The 14,403-nt window shown below is 34.6% G+C and overlaps 3 protein-coding genes across 5 annotated transcripts; all 3 read right to left on the bottom strand.

The window, feature by feature from the left end:
* Nucleotides 1-2,493: 2,493 nt before the first annotated feature.
* Nucleotides 2,494-6,796, bottom strand: LOC102620193 (vicilin-like seed storage protein At2g18540). 3 transcript variants are annotated; one of them, XR_001508607.3, is made up of 9 exons: nucleotides 6,215-6,796; nucleotides 5,386-5,431; nucleotides 5,046-5,095; nucleotides 4,864-4,905; nucleotides 4,362-4,475; nucleotides 3,308-3,386; nucleotides 3,133-3,204; nucleotides 2,931-3,041; nucleotides 2,494-2,786 (listed from the first exon to the last, which is right to left on the bottom strand). XR_001508607.3 is itself a non-coding variant. In XM_025099141.2 (9 exons), the coding sequence occupies exons 1-8, from the start codon at nucleotides 6,733-6,735 to the stop codon at nucleotides 2,994-2,996; spliced, it is 972 nt and encodes a 323-aa protein (XP_024954909.1). In that variant the 5' UTR covers nucleotides 6,736-6,796; the 3' UTR covers nucleotides 2,494-2,863; nucleotides 2,957-2,993. The 3 variants fall into 3 exon arrangements, 2 of the variants coding, with proteins under 2 accessions (XP_024954909.1, XP_006464737.1); XM_025099141.2 differs by having other exon boundaries at nucleotides 2,494-2,863; nucleotides 2,957-3,041; XM_006464674.4 differs by having other exon boundaries at nucleotides 2,494-3,041.
* Nucleotides 6,797-8,112: 1,316 nt separating this feature from the next.
* LOC102620482 (pentatricopeptide repeat-containing protein At4g21705, mitochondrial-like) lies at nucleotides 8,113-10,458 on the bottom strand. The gene is made up of 2 exons (XM_015533328.3): nucleotides 10,085-10,458; nucleotides 8,113-9,604 (listed from the first exon to the last, which is right to left on the bottom strand). The coding sequence occupies exons 1-2, from the start codon at nucleotides 10,352-10,354 to the stop codon at nucleotides 8,402-8,404; spliced, it is 1,473 nt and encodes a 490-aa protein (XP_015388814.1). The 5' UTR covers nucleotides 10,355-10,458; the 3' UTR covers nucleotides 8,113-8,401.
* A 347-nt stretch (nucleotides 10,459-10,805) lies between these two features.
* On the bottom strand, nucleotides 10,806-12,460 carry LOC102625377 (expansin-A12). Its single transcript, XM_006464826.3, has 3 exons — nucleotides 12,205-12,460; nucleotides 11,437-11,746; nucleotides 10,806-11,319 (listed from the first exon to the last, which is right to left on the bottom strand). Exons 1-3 carry the CDS (start codon nucleotides 12,353-12,355, stop codon nucleotides 11,007-11,009), a joined length of 774 nt encoding a protein of 257 aa, XP_006464889.1. The 5' UTR covers nucleotides 12,356-12,460; the 3' UTR covers nucleotides 10,806-11,006.
* Nucleotides 12,461-14,403: the final 1,943 nt, after the last annotated feature.

The raw sequence follows: 14,403 nt of genomic DNA, 5'->3' as shown, positions 1-14,403 counted from the left end.
GATCTAGATCTAGTATTATCTATGAGCTTTTAGATCTGTTACTAGGTCTGCTTTAACTACTTTAAAATCACATAATTAAAACATTTTTAGACTAAATTGGTATATCGGCTAGAAAACAGAACGTGCGAGATATTGATCTGTTCTAAGTCAGATCTGGTCTCAAAGGCAGATTAAGTTTTGCATCGATCTACTAACAACGCCACGTACCTAATTAAATTCTTCTTTATAAATTGCGATTTAAAGTTTAATTTTATGAATTCTGCCAAATCATATCCATCTTACGATCCTATTTCCTACTAGTATCAGAGCTAATGGAAGGATAGTGTAATATAGAATAGAGACTTTGTGTTTAAAGACTTGTATTTTTGTTGAATATTGTTTGTGTGATGAGTGTTACCTCTGTGTGCCTTGGTAATTTTTGGTTGTAAGTCCTGATTTGGTTAAAAGGCAGTAAAACCAATTCTTAGCCTTGAATTGTAGCCATACCGACAAGACTAATACTAGGATACAGGTTTTTACTCATGGATTCCCTGCTCTGTAGAGCATCGTCCTTTTCTAGCTCTTCTTCTGGAAGAACTAGTGATTCAAAGAATGTTGTGAATTCTGAAGAATTTGTAATTAAAGACTTTAATAAAGCAATTGATAATTAAGAATTACCAAAGGTTAATAAAGAAATGATTTATAAAACAAAAAAACTTGATTTTTTAAAGAATAATTATGTTATAAAATTTGAAGAACGTGATATAACCCTTTCAAAGCCTTTTGAAACAATTCATTTGTTTTCAGAACAATCTTTAAAGAAATTAAAAGATAAAAATTTTAATTATGTTCACATCGGCTTAATACAAGTCGGCATAAAACCCCTTATTAAAGAAGGTCTTAATACTTCCATTCTTGCCGTACTGAGAGATGGTTGATTCATCTCTTTTGACGATTCTTTACTAAGTAGTATAGAATCAAGTCTTTGTAAAGGTCCCATTTCATTTAATTGTTATCCGAATATAACAATTTCGTTAAAAGACAAAAACATTATGAAAAGCATGATTTTGCAAATCAAGACCCATAATTATCACATGATTGAGAGATCTGTCCCAGTTGCCTTCATTTATAAAATCTCATACAAAGCCATGATTTCAACGTTTAGTACGCAACATAAATTCCAGTAAAAAAGAGATGAAACTCTTCTCTTGCAGACTGACCTGTCTAAAGCCAATACTGTAATTCCAAAATCAATTCAGTGAAAAGATATCAATCTTCCAGACGAATAGATTCTTGAAGGAGCCACTGCTCCAGTGATTCCAAAACAACTTGAGCCAAATACAAAATTGTAAAATGTGACTCAGTATGTTGATGGTAAAGTCAAATTATCCTTTAGGAGATCTACATCTTCTAGATTCTCTGATAAAGATTCGTGTTCAAGTATTCCCTCATTGGAAAGGAAATTTTCAAAAATCCCTTCTGTTGTAAATCTCCCTTTCCAACCAGTTAAAAGTCAACTTAGGTTTTCCACCTCGGATATACCTAGTTCCTCTATACACTCTGTTGACTATACCACTAGTGTTCCACACCCAATCTATACTAGCCGTCAACATGAACAAAACCAGAAAGAGAAAGAACCTTCTCCTCCAACTTCTCCTACATTTTCTGCTGTCACGGAAAATGTGATCAATGTCATTGAAAAAGAATTTGAATTAGATAAAACACTTCTTCACAATTATTTTTATTATGATTCCAACAAAGAAAAAAGACTTTGATTTTTCAAACACTTCTTAAACCAAAGAAACGAAATCCAACAAATTTATTACGAATTTGTAAATTTGCATAAAGTTCATATATTATTTTTTGATTGGTTTGAAATATATGCTTCGAATCACAACATTACTTATCCTTTTAAAGAATCAAATCCTATTACTATTAGAAAGAAAGCCACTGAGTGGAACCTTTCTGGTAATGGTAGAGTCATAGAATCTGAGCATCCACCCCTTAGAAGTCTAACCATTGAACATGGTGAGCCCCCTATTGCGATAAAAGCCTCACCTTATAAAATCCATAAAGACCCAGAATCAGATTTAGATAGCATTATTTAATAGAACAATTTCTGTAATACTAATCTAAACACTATAGGAAAACAGTTAACTAGGATAGAAAACCAATTCTAGAAGTCAACCATAGATGTTTCCCCTACTACATTAAAATCGGATTCTGACAAAAAGCTTAAAGAACCTATTTTCAAACCTTTTCAGGTTTCGAAAACTAGTCAAAAACTTGTTCAAGAGTCAAAATCAGATTTTGCCAAAGCCATTAAAGAACAACTAGATAGAATAGAAGCTTCTTCTTCCTCATCTAGTAAAATCCAAATAGCCCCTGATAGTGCTCAATCTAGCAAGATTGGTGTACTAGAACAAGACAATGTTTCTATAGCCTCTTCTGATATAGAAGCATTTAAAGAAGAACTTATTTCCAAAGCCAACAAAATCCATTGAAAATTAGCCCTACCTACTGTCAAGTCTCCACCAATATATATATATATATGCTTCCGTAAGAACAGCTAATTGGTTTCGAAATAAATGCTTACTCCACATTGTATCCAGATATGAAATACAACTACAGTATAATGATGATACAACTAATAGAATCATCCTACAGGGGCAACATATTGCAAATATCTTGCATCATCTCAATCATCCACGCATCTCCATACTACTCTCTTAGTAAAATGCATATAAGAGAGTTGAAATAGACGTTGTGTAATACAGCAGCAGCCAAAAATGTCTACACGTAAGGATCTGTAAAAAATGTAGCACCACAGAAACTGAGCCTCAAAATGGTTTATCTCGAACAGGAAGTTGATCTGGCCATCTCCCTAACAGAGGGAACAAGACAGAAAAGATTTCACAGTATATCTTGATATTGGTAGGGATCATATGCACCTTATAAATTGAATGTGAAAGTTAACCGTGAACAGTTCCCCACGATGTAGCCAGCCACCTTTCTTACATGGCAACATCTGGGTCCAACCTTCTTTGAATAGCAGCTGCAGCCTAAAGATACAAATTGGTAACATATCAATAATGTTGCAAGGAATCGATTGAAAATTACAGTTAAAAGAGAGACAAAGTTTGATTTCCTCACCTCAAAGTTGCCAATCTTGTACTGGTAGGCCATCTCTTCCTTGAGCTGAGCTTGTTCCTTCATTGCTTGAGCCTAGAAATTCAAACATCGATAAAGGTGAGCAAGCACAATTTTCTGTGGCTTTAAAGATTGCAAAATTGTTAAATAAAATCATAGTGATGACATAAAGGCTAACCATTCCACTCTGCATAGAGCGCTTTAAAGCTTCCACCTCTTCTTCCTTCTTCTTTTCACGTGCTTCCCGCAATTCTAGTCTGAAAGAGAACAAAATTGTTACAGATCCATAGTATGTAACAGCTGCAACAATGTGGGTCAACAGACTCAAATCTCCCAATGAAATGTCAAAGACAACTTCTGGATAAGACTAGGGAAACAAAAACATATAAAGAACAAATGAAGGGAAAACAGAGAACAAATGAAGGGAAAACAGAATCCAAATTCTGTACAATATTTAAGGCTGACAGATTATGCCTTGCTTACATTTTCTTTTGGTTATTGTTTAAAAATAAACTCGAATTTTGTTAGCATTGCTGGTCCTTCTCTTAGCAAATATCAGGGAAAAAATTTGTCATGTTAAGGCCATGTGGGTTGTCAACCCTGTAACCAAAAGATTACATACTCATCCAGATACCTTCTCAATATATTACAGTCAAAGAAATACCACATCAGATAAAAGGTCAAATTTCACACTTTATTTCACAGGAAAGGCATGATACCTAATACTTTCTTTACAATGCTGTAACCAAGGAGTAGCATCGTCATTCATAGAGACAATAAAACAGAAAACAGAAAACAGAAAATGCTCAAATAAGCAGGCAGCCTCACAAAGTTTCAGAATCAAAATTATATTGTTATTAAAATAATGCAAAACCTAAAAAACTACATTTGAGAATTGGTACATTCAAATCAGATAAATCAAAATAACATTAAAGCATTCAGGACAAATTAATATTTGGCATAGTTTGATTCACAAATCAGAATGCTCCAAAAAAATTGCAAGATCATGACCAACATAAACACAAGTGAGCAGTTCAACAGAATCCCATTCAAAACAAAGATATACACAAGAAAAGCTGTGTCAGCTATTGAATCAGACAACCATTTAGCTAATACTGCTCCTAAAAAATCAAGGGGTGCAATAATCATCCATGCAAACTGTAGCAAACCTAGGTTGGTATATGACTTTCAATCTCAGAATAAATCAAAAGCGTAGCAAGCATTATAAATACCTTCGCTGTTCTTCATCGTTGAATACAGTACGTTCTTTTTGCCGGACCTTTGTTATACCCTTCTTCAATTCTTTTTCCATTTTGTGTTTGTGATAAGCATCAAGGTTATAGTACCTGCCACCACACAAACACAAGTTACATAAAAGAAAAAGCTAAAATTAATTTATAATAGCTATTCAGTTCATTGGGTTTATCATATTGACAATCCGATGAGGAAAAAGCAAAAACAAAATACACTCTCCAGTATTAGAGCTAATTTTAAAAGAGGGATGATGTGTATCTTTGATCTTTGATCTTCAATCTTTACAATAAATCACACCAGCTAGATAACAAATTTCTTAAACATATAAACTGGTTCATACTGACTGTAGGACGGGCACAAACATATTCGGGGGGGGTACTATTTTGGAGGAAAAGATTTGAATTTTTCATTCATGATGAAAAGGCTTTTCAACGAACTGAATGAAGAAAAAGCATCAACACTAACAACATAGAACCTTACTTTTTGGAAGGAAAGGTAGCTGTATTGTGATCCTCCATGAATCTGTAAAATGAGAATATGGGTTTAAAAGGTTAAAATAGCAATCAATCAAACCATAAATCAATTTCGAAGTGCTAAACGCAGTTCTCAAATCATTATTTTTGTCACGCACCAGAAAGCAATAAGTTAGTTTTTGTACTTACTGTTTGAACATTTGCTTCTCTTCCCAGTTAGGCAGACTTTCTAGGTTCACCTACAAAAACATAATCCAATTCAAAATCCCAGATTTTCACTCTATTACTGCAACTTATATGTAAAAACTACTTCAAAATATAAATCTATTTTGCTAGTTTATTTAAAAAAGAAATGGAAACAAAAACAACCATAAAAATAAAAGAAAGAAAAATGACCATAAAGCAAAATGAGTTTTAAAGTTCAATCCCAAAACCATGCCATTCTTTTGAAACCCCATAAATAGGCAAAAAATAAAACGAATATAGTAGTTAGTAAGCACAGGAAGACAACAAGTGGAAGATTAAACACCTGTTTTACTTCAGCTAGCCATGCAGTGAACTCAGGTCTCTTATTCCTAACAAAACACAGAAAGGGATTAGGTGTAAAATACAGCACTAACACCGAATCACTAAATGAGACAAAAGAAACATGAATCAAGTAACCTTCTCTTTCCTTTCAAGAATACAAATACAGAGAATATCATTACTTGGCAGCATAACGTAAAACAAGAAGCCTGATTGATTATTTACTATTGAGAAGTGGCTTTCTGTAATTTCACCCAATCAAACAGGAAACCAGCATAGTGATGCTTAAAGAACATAATATCCCAATTTTCAAAAAAAGGTACTTTTGTTTTCTCGTTAACAACTACAGAAACAAAAATGAGATAGATAAATGCACACATTTATGTTCAAACTCCAAAAGGCCACATGCTGACAAGAATGGAATTTACATTACTCGAAATCGAAGGAACAGTTTGGCTCCATTTCAATAAGAATTCCAATTTAGGACCACAAAAACAACGTAAAAAATGGCTTTCGAAACGTTAGGTGTACATGTTGGATAGAAGTACCAATTGTAGGGAACTGAAATGATTAGCTGTCGAGTAAATAAACATTAGCTTACACTAAACATTTTAGCTGTTGCACTTTCAAAAGCATACAGAAGCACAACAATTACGGATATAGCTGAAGTATATATAAATGTATATATTCTTTCACTCTTCAAATTTTGCCTTCTAAATTTCCCCAACAGCAAAACAAATAGTATTAGCAACAACAATAACGATAACAAAAAAGTAATTTTTCATCAATTGAAGCAAAAATAATTCTTTTCAAAAGCTCTAACAATGACTTACCACATGTCAGTTTCTCTAATAATCCCATACTTGCCCCACAAATTTGTGACGGCTCCTTTCTTCCCTCTCTCGAACTTCTCCTTTTTCTTTTTCCTTTTATTCTCTTTCCTTTTCTCCTTCTCTCTTCTCTTCTTCTCCTTCTCTCTCTTCCTCCTCTTCCTTTCTCTCTCCTCTTCCCTCTCTCTCCTTCTCTTCTTCTCCTTTCTCTTACTTCTCCTTCTCTCCTCTTCGCTATCCGACTCCGACTCCGAATACTCCGACGAAGACGAAGAATACTCCGAATAAGAATCCGAATCCGAGTCTGAATCTTCATAGCTCCTGCTACGGTGTCGTTTACGCTTTCCTGATTTATGCTTTCCTTTATCGCTTTTGACGTGCTTTCTGTCATCTTCGGACTCCGAATCCGAACTCTCCCGTGATTTTGATTTGGATTTCGACTTCGATGAAGGAACAAGTTCTTGTTCCTCTTCCGCTTCAGTGCCGTTTTTGTCTGCGTGAGTGTCGTTTCGATCCCGGCCCATTTTGATTCCTCAGTTAAGAGAAAACGAAAATAGGGATGATGAGAGTCGAGAACGTTGATGATTTAGCAGCTTCTGGTGGGACTTAACGGGTCAGTTCGGCTCCCAGCCTAAATCAAATGGGCCGGATAATAATTGGGCCTGCTTTTTAGACTTGCCAAACTTAGGCCCAAATAATAAACCAGTTTGAGTCCAGTTTAATGAAACAGATTGTAGACTTCTTCAGCGCTTTTCTATTGTTTTTTTTAACCCAATTTTCTCTGCCTTTTATATTTTATTTACATAGTTGAAATATATAATTTACAATTTCAGGTTACATTTAGTCTTGGGGCCTTAACTGCTGTGGAATAGGAACTCTTAAAGTATCATGAGAAAGTTCATTGGTATTAAATAAACTTCAGCGGCTATCAAGTAAAAGTTATTTGTTATCAATTTTTAGAGCTTTCGCAATTAAGATACCAAAAAATAAAATAGACAAAGACTTTATGTTCTACAGATATGTTCTACGGACATGTCTGATATGTCATCTAATGACTGTGATAGATGTTAAAATTTTAAAAGATTAATGGTGTCTAACAAATACCATACACATGGCAATAAATGATAAACGACACGTGAAATATAAACTATGCATTTAAACCATGTAATTGTGGAAAAATAAATTACTATCTCAACTATATAAATGTTGTATTATTGTTTTACAAATTTTGATGCATATGTTCAAGCATCAGTTGGATAAATACAATAAAACCTCATAAAGTAATAGCACCGGGAACATAGAAAATCTATTCATTTAGTAAATATTAATATATCGATAAACTAACAAATTATTAACTTACGAAAGAATTCTTTATTTTTAGAAAATATGATCACATTTATAGCATTTATTTACCTTAATTTAGTATTTGCTATATTTTATTTGAATAGTAATTATTTATCTTTGGTAGTAATTATAATATTACATAGTATTTATTTTTCTATATTAAAGATGACATATAGAGTCCCTCTCACACTTGTTGCAAAATGACAATACAAACTGGATTTTACATTACAAAAAGAGTTACAAATGAAATCTAATTTCAAATAAATTCTAAAAATTAGCAAACAACACTGAGAATATATTTTACAGAAGCCGCATGACTTATCATGTAAATTTAGTTTCAAATTAGGTAATTATTAATTTATATAGTAAGCAGGTCCCAAAGGCAAATATGATTTTTTGAAAAAAAATTGTCTAATAAAATTATTGAATTATTAATTTACCAAGTTGGCCACTTGGCCTTAAATGGGGACGGACAAAAACTATTATTTAATTAATTTATCAATTTATCAAGTATTAACTTATTGAGGTTATACTGTAGTACAAAAAATGAAATCATGTAATCAAGAATAAATATATTCTCAATTGACCAAAATGAATCCAATCTCTACAGCAAATCGAAATGTGATGAATCATTCATCTTACATCAGTTCCGGAAATCACTTTCCAGTGCTGCTCTTGATTCTATATTCACATTGCGAGAAAATATCAGAATCATCTGTGAAGCTAGAACCATCACCCAGTTGTGGAATGAACTGAAGCTCAAGATGCCCGGATTAGTAAAGAATACCAGCAGCAGCTACCAAAACGCTCACCCTATCACGATCTTGAACTAAGGATCGCCTTTATTTACTTGTCTTCATCAATATCATCAGCTTTCATACTCTCCAACAGCCCATCCACTTCTTGCCCGCTTCTGATATGTGCCTCCGTCAAGGCATGATACATGTTTCTTTTTTGAACCTTTATTTTCAGTGAACTTACAAAAGCTTCTACTTCTTCAACATCTCTGTTATCACCAAGCCAATCCAATATGCTAGACACCAATGAAGGTTTTGGCCTCCAAAATTTATTTTCCTCATGCACAGCTAGGGCTTCTTTCATGCACTCAAAAGCCTTTTCCATATTGTTCTTATCAGCATATCCTGCAGCAATAATAGACCAACTATTCGGAGTTGGAGTCTTCCCTTTTTTGACTATTTCTTTAAGCACGGCATCAGCCTTTTCAATCATTCCCTTTTGAGAATATCCCAAAAGGATTATATTTGGCACTCGGAAATCATAACAGTAACAAGATGATTCCCACTCCTCAAGCATTTTTTCAGCTTCTTCGAGTTCACCAATCTTCACTAAACTACCCAGCATCGTTATGTAATCCCTATTGAGTTGCTTCTTACACTTTATTTTCTGGAGACCCCAGAACTTCATCATCTCATCTTTATTCCCGAGACTTGAATAGTGTGAAATCAAGTGATTATAGCCTAGGGCATCTTTAGATTTAGATACAATATCTTCACATTTTTTCAAATAGATTATTGCTTTCTCTTTAAGACCTGCTATGATGTAGTAATTAGCTACCGTGGAATAAGTACCCCAGTCCATGGAGATGTGACTCTGGCTCTCCATCTCTTGTAGAACATTCTCCATGCTGCTAAGCTCAGATCTTGCCCCATAAGAATTGATGCAAATTCTATAGCTAAAATTGTCAGGGGGGACACCATTCTCCTTCATGTCTAACAGAACATCAGGGATTTTCTCGTGCTGGCCAGTGTTCGTGTATAGGCACATGATGCCATTATAATTGAGAGCACTCCCAAAAGACCCCATCTCCTTCATCTTCTGCATAAGCGAAAGAGACTCGTCAACAAGGCCTTCTCTGACATAACAATTCAGCAGAGCGCCATAAAGTTTGTCAACTTTATCTTCGTCATTCAAGCTATTGAAGTAAGTCTCTGCTGACTCTAAGCCACGAACTTTCCCAATCAGATCCAACTGCACAGCATGATCATGTACGGAAAACGCAAGGCCCTGGCCACTCATCCATTCAGAAACCTGCACCACAATGAATCCAATGCCAATTTACAAGCAAGCATATGCAACAGCATTTGGGTACTGAGAGAGAAACGGAAAAAAAGAATCAAGGGACAGGGGTAAACTCGTTGCTGCTGGTGTCTATTTTCCTTCAGTAACAGGAACTTAGGGGCGGCCAAGCATGTTATGAAGATCAACATTATGAGCAAAAAAGTTCATAAAGATTGCAGCAAAATAATCGCAATATGGCCTCTCGAAAATAAAAATCCCAATCTTATCAGAAAATAAGATTGACAGAATCATTTTATACATGGTTCATGCCAACCTACTAGCTACAGAATTAAACTATAATGCATTATGTTGAGCTCTGAAAAAAAAATGGACATTACAACAGAAACTGATAACAAAAAAATAGTGGGAAAGTGAAAAAATTTCAATTGGCTGACTATTTCTCTCAATACAATACAAAATAGACAATTATTTGGGGCTAAAATAGTGGACCTGGAGAGCGTGCTTGAATCTTTTGCGGGAGCGTAATTGGCGAATGACGCGCTGGAGCTCAAGTTCACTGATCTTTTGGCCTTCTAAAACCCACTGATCGAGAACGGGGGTTAGACTCACATCTGGGTCACCAAGAGGACTGATTCTTGAGTAAAGATTGTTTCTTGCAACAGGCTTGACTGCTCTGTATGCTCTTGTAAAGATTTCTAAGTTTGTTTTTGTGAAGTTCCGTTTGTTATTGAAGATTGTAGAGAAGAGCTTTGATGCCATTGGAGTGGGAAGAAACTGTTTGGGAAATTGCGCCAATGACAATTCTTTCGTTGCAAGGGTTTTTCACCAGGGTTTATTGCTATAGCGCGTGGTCAATTTGGGCATAAAATCAAAATCTGTTATAAAACTTCAGTCGGCAATAAAGGGCAGCTTTGGGCTTTTGTAAGGCCTTGTATTTTTTGGCAGGCCAGTTTAATGGACAAGACTGAAATGAGATTTGGACTGCACGTCATTTCCATATTTCATGTTTTATTCCATTCACAAACACAAAACTTGAGATAGATTTTTTTTTTTTTCCCCTCAATTAGCCTAACGCCAATTCAATCTACTCTCCCACTCATATGAGCCGGTTCGACTTTTAAATTCTTCATTTTTAACATATGAGATTTTATTATCTCAATTAAATGAATGTAATTGAACAATATGAAAGGGAAAATGTCAGTAGAAAAAATTATTCTGTCGATTAAAATTTATTGATAATTTTGGATAGAACAACAAATACAGAAATAATTGCTCCCACTTTTTAAGAGCCAGAAAAGAAAAAAATGAAAATGTATTACAATTGCATGTCCTATAGAACCATGAAAAAAAATCAATGAGTTCTTGGACAAGGTAATGAGTAAATATATTATCTGTTTAACTATAAAGATCATTAATAAAACTGATTTCGGGAAGAAAAAGTCTGGCCGAAACTCCAAGAAGAAGGCACAACATTGAAGAACAATTGGGTTCTTCCATCAACCAAAGTGAGCTTAAAAGACAATCTTTGGATTCGAAGGTCGACGCTGCTGGACCAATTAGCTCCCCAGTTTCTTTGCATGGCTATCCATGTCTTTGTCCTTGACCCTCTAACCCATGCACCCTTCAGGTCCCCGCTTCCCCCCACGTTTGAGAACATCACCATGTTGAAATTTGACTGCCCCTTCAATGTGAAATGCACTCCCCCTCTCCTCTTGCACGCCACCCTACGCAATATGCATAAGCTATTACTTTCGTGATTACTAATAATGAATGATGTGCGTCACATTTTAAAATGCGAATTTGATATTAGCTATAACATATAACGTATATTCTATGGTTACCTTTTATAGAGTATGGGAACAATGCCTTCGTTGCCTTGTCGTGCAATTCGGAAGAATGCGGGCATGGACATGTCAAAATGTTGGCGGGGAGGGTCACACCAACCCCCGTGGTTATTCGGAGGGCAGAAGTTGGTGGCTGTCAAGGTGACCGTGGCGTGGCGCAAACACCACTTGGGGTCGGCCCTGTAGTCACACATCAACTGGTAGCAAGCGCCGCAGGCTTGGCCGCCCCGGAAAAGAACACCACTCACGGCGGCTGTGTTCACTCCGAATCCAGCGTGGATTGTGTTATCATACCCACAAGCTCCTCCTAATAATATTTACATAAATTGTTTATAATAAATTGATGTGCACCTTCCATGTGATCACACAAAGTACGTATAGAATTTTTCATAAATCTAAACTTAATTAATTGATATAGAATTATCAATCCAAATATTTACATAAATTTAAACTATATATATATATATATAATCCTTCTTTGGTGTGAGTCTCTCATTTTCCTCATGCGAGTACACTTTTAAGCCGTGCGGTTTTATAAAATCATATTCTAATACTATTAAACTGCACGATTTTATAATATATTAAAAAAATAATTCTATTAAACCCCACAGTTTAACAGTATCTCCGCATTAAAAAAATGAGGGTGCCGTACTTGAAAATAATTATATATATATATATAAATTTTGCACCATTTAATAATAACGAAAGTAACAATACAAAAGCATAACTAGTTTGTGGATGCAAATAATTAATTAGAATATTTACCAAGAGTGGAGGGGCTTTGATCAGCACCATAGTAAGTAGCATGAGCATTAAGCCAGCGGTTAACCTGGCCATTGATGCCCACAAAACCCATACTCAAAATCAAGAAAAAGTGCCAAAATCGAGGAGGAACAACGGCAACAACTGGACCCATATATCTGTTTTTCTCAGGAAACAAACACAGTACCAAACTGATCAAAGCTTAAGAGTTATCTTGTAAAGAGATATCTTAGCTAGCTAGTTAGACAAACGAATAAATTCAGCATGGAAAAGCGTCTGTTATATAGACTTTCGTGACGCGGTTGTCGGTGATTGCATGTTAGACATTAGAATGATTTTTCCAAAAGAGGATTAAGAGATTCGTGTGTGAATATACATATGCATGGCGGATTTAATTTGTCAAAATAGGAAATACAATTTTGGTAGCTAGCTAACCAATCAGGAGCTGGCTAAGTTGGATCTGTATGTTACAGAATCTGTAACTTAGCCAGCTCCCAATTGGATATTGTATGAAGCCGCGTTTTTTTCACGTCCTATAAAGTACGGAAAAATGAGTAAGGTTAGGGATAACAGTTGAGACAGTGAGAGCACTAATGCATGTGCATGTGATGCGTAGTGTTTTATTTATTCGTTGCTTTTAAGTCTTTTGTGTCGGTGATTAGTTTCCAGGATCATTTTATGTCTTAATGCCATGAACTAGTATGATTCCGCATGTTTTGTCTGTGTTTGTTGTACAATGAGAAAATTTAATAAAAAAAAAATTCTCTTTACGGTCGGACCCAGTGCGAGAGATGATTAGTCTAAGTTATGATATGGGCTTAAAAATACTTTCTACAGTTGGGACCCACTCAAGACTACCTTGTGGTTAAGATAAAAAATAAAATAAAATAAAAATTTAACAGAATCTTAAAAGTAGTTACATGAAATGACTTTGCTCAATGTGGAATTTAGATCGAGGTCAATTAAAACTTGAAGAGATCCGTACAATTGAAAACTAAGATTGATCTCTCCAGGTAGAGGTCTGTGAGTACATTCTTGCTTCATTATTGAAGTCAAAAGTTCGAATTTTTTAATCTGTCTTGCAAAAATAAATTTTCTCTTCTTTTAGAAGTTATAATTTTCAATGATGAGTCACAAACTATAGTACATTGAGGTGGGTTACTTCCCATATATGCAAAAATTAAGATAAAAATTAAAAAAAAAATTCTATACGTATCTCGTTTCAATAATTTTAAACAAAAATTAGACTTACCTTAATTGAACATACCACTTTTTTTGGAGGAATTGCTTTGACTTTGCTAATTATTGAGTTGGATTCTTTACGTGTTGTCCAGATGGTGAACGATCTAAGCACCTGTATTGAGTTGTTCTAAAACGTTCATGAGGTTCAACACTTATTGATACCAAAGATTTTTAAATAAGTAGCAGATGTATGCTTATAAAATATTACAAATTGCAGATTTTTAATATTACATGCAAAGGTATTTGTGATAAAAAAAAATTAATATGTTATAAAATATTAATGATCTTGGGAGAGGAATGTGATGCAAATTGCAGTTAAAAGGGGAGACTTATTGGTAGATAAAATTACATATCTTGGGCTCTTTCTGTTTCTTGTGGAGGAAGCAAGAGAATGTATTAACAGGCTACAAATAATTGTTCCTTGATTATATTTCAAGAAATACGAAGCTTCTTCTTCTTCTTTTTCTTCTTCTTATCATCATCATCATCATCATCATTATTCTGAAGAAGAAGCTTGAACAGCTATCAACTGATTTATAAACATTTTTATCGATTTCATTAAGATATAAAAATATTCCTCTAACATTAAAGGGCATGTGATGGATATATAAGAGGGCCTTAAGACCAAAGCTTAATTAATAAATTGATCAATGGAGTGTTGTGCAAATTTTATTGAACTCGCAAGTGCACGAATCTATTGTAGAATAGATTAATGGTGACGAGTGTCGATCCCACGAGGAGGTTGATTCTAATTGTATGTAGAATTAATTTTGTATGAGGGTAGTTGGATTTTTGGTGAAAGTGATTTAGATTATCCTAAAATTGGAATTGAAATGGCGAGAATAAATTGAAGAGAAATCTATTGAAATGACGTACTTGGGTATCTGGATCCGTATCAACATGTATCATAGGCTAAATATTCCTTATTAATGCCAATTAAATCATGAAGGGGGAATCCAC

Source organism: Citrus sinensis, chromosome 9 (genome assembly GCF_022201045.2).
Source record: "Citrus sinensis cultivar Valencia sweet orange chromosome 9, DVS_A1.0, whole genome shotgun sequence".
Lineage (NCBI taxonomy): Eukaryota > Viridiplantae > Streptophyta > Magnoliopsida > Sapindales > Rutaceae > Citrus > Citrus sinensis.
This window is presented reverse-complemented; position numbering and strand designations above follow the sequence as displayed.

Excerpts from the sequence above, each read along its gene's own strand:
- LOC102620193 (XM_006464674.4), bottom strand. The coding sequence starts at position 6,735 with ATGGGCCGGGATCGAAACGACACTCACGCAGACAAAAACGGCACTGAA. Across the intron at positions 3,387-4,361 it reads AACGATGAAGAACAGCGAAG|ACTAGAATTGCGGGAAGCAC; the intron begins GTATTTATAATG and ends GTTCTCTTTCAG. Across the intron at positions 3,042-3,132 it reads ACAAGATTGGCAACTTTGAG|GCTGCAGCTGCTATTCAAAG; the intron begins GTGAGGAAATCA and ends TTGTATCTTTAG.
- LOC102620482 (XM_015533328.3), bottom strand. The coding sequence starts at position 10,354 with ATGGCATCAAAGCTCTTCTCTACAATCTTCAATAACAAACGGAACTTC. Across the intron at positions 9,605-10,084 it reads GATTCAAGCACGCTCTCCAG|GTTTCTGAATGGATGAGTGG; the intron begins GTCCACTATTTT and ends ATTGTGGTGCAG.
- LOC102625377 (XM_006464826.3), bottom strand. The coding sequence starts at position 12,355 with ATGGGTCCAGTTGTTGCCGTTGTTCCTCCTCGATTTTGGCACTTTTTC. Across the intron at positions 11,747-12,204 it reads TCAAAGCCCCTCCACTCTTG|GAGGAGCTTGTGGGTATGAT; the intron begins GTAAATATTCTA and ends AAATATTATTAG. Across the intron at positions 11,320-11,436 it reads GTTCCCATACTCTATAAAAG|GGTGGCGTGCAAGAGGAGAG; the intron begins GTAACCATAGAA and ends CATATTGCGTAG.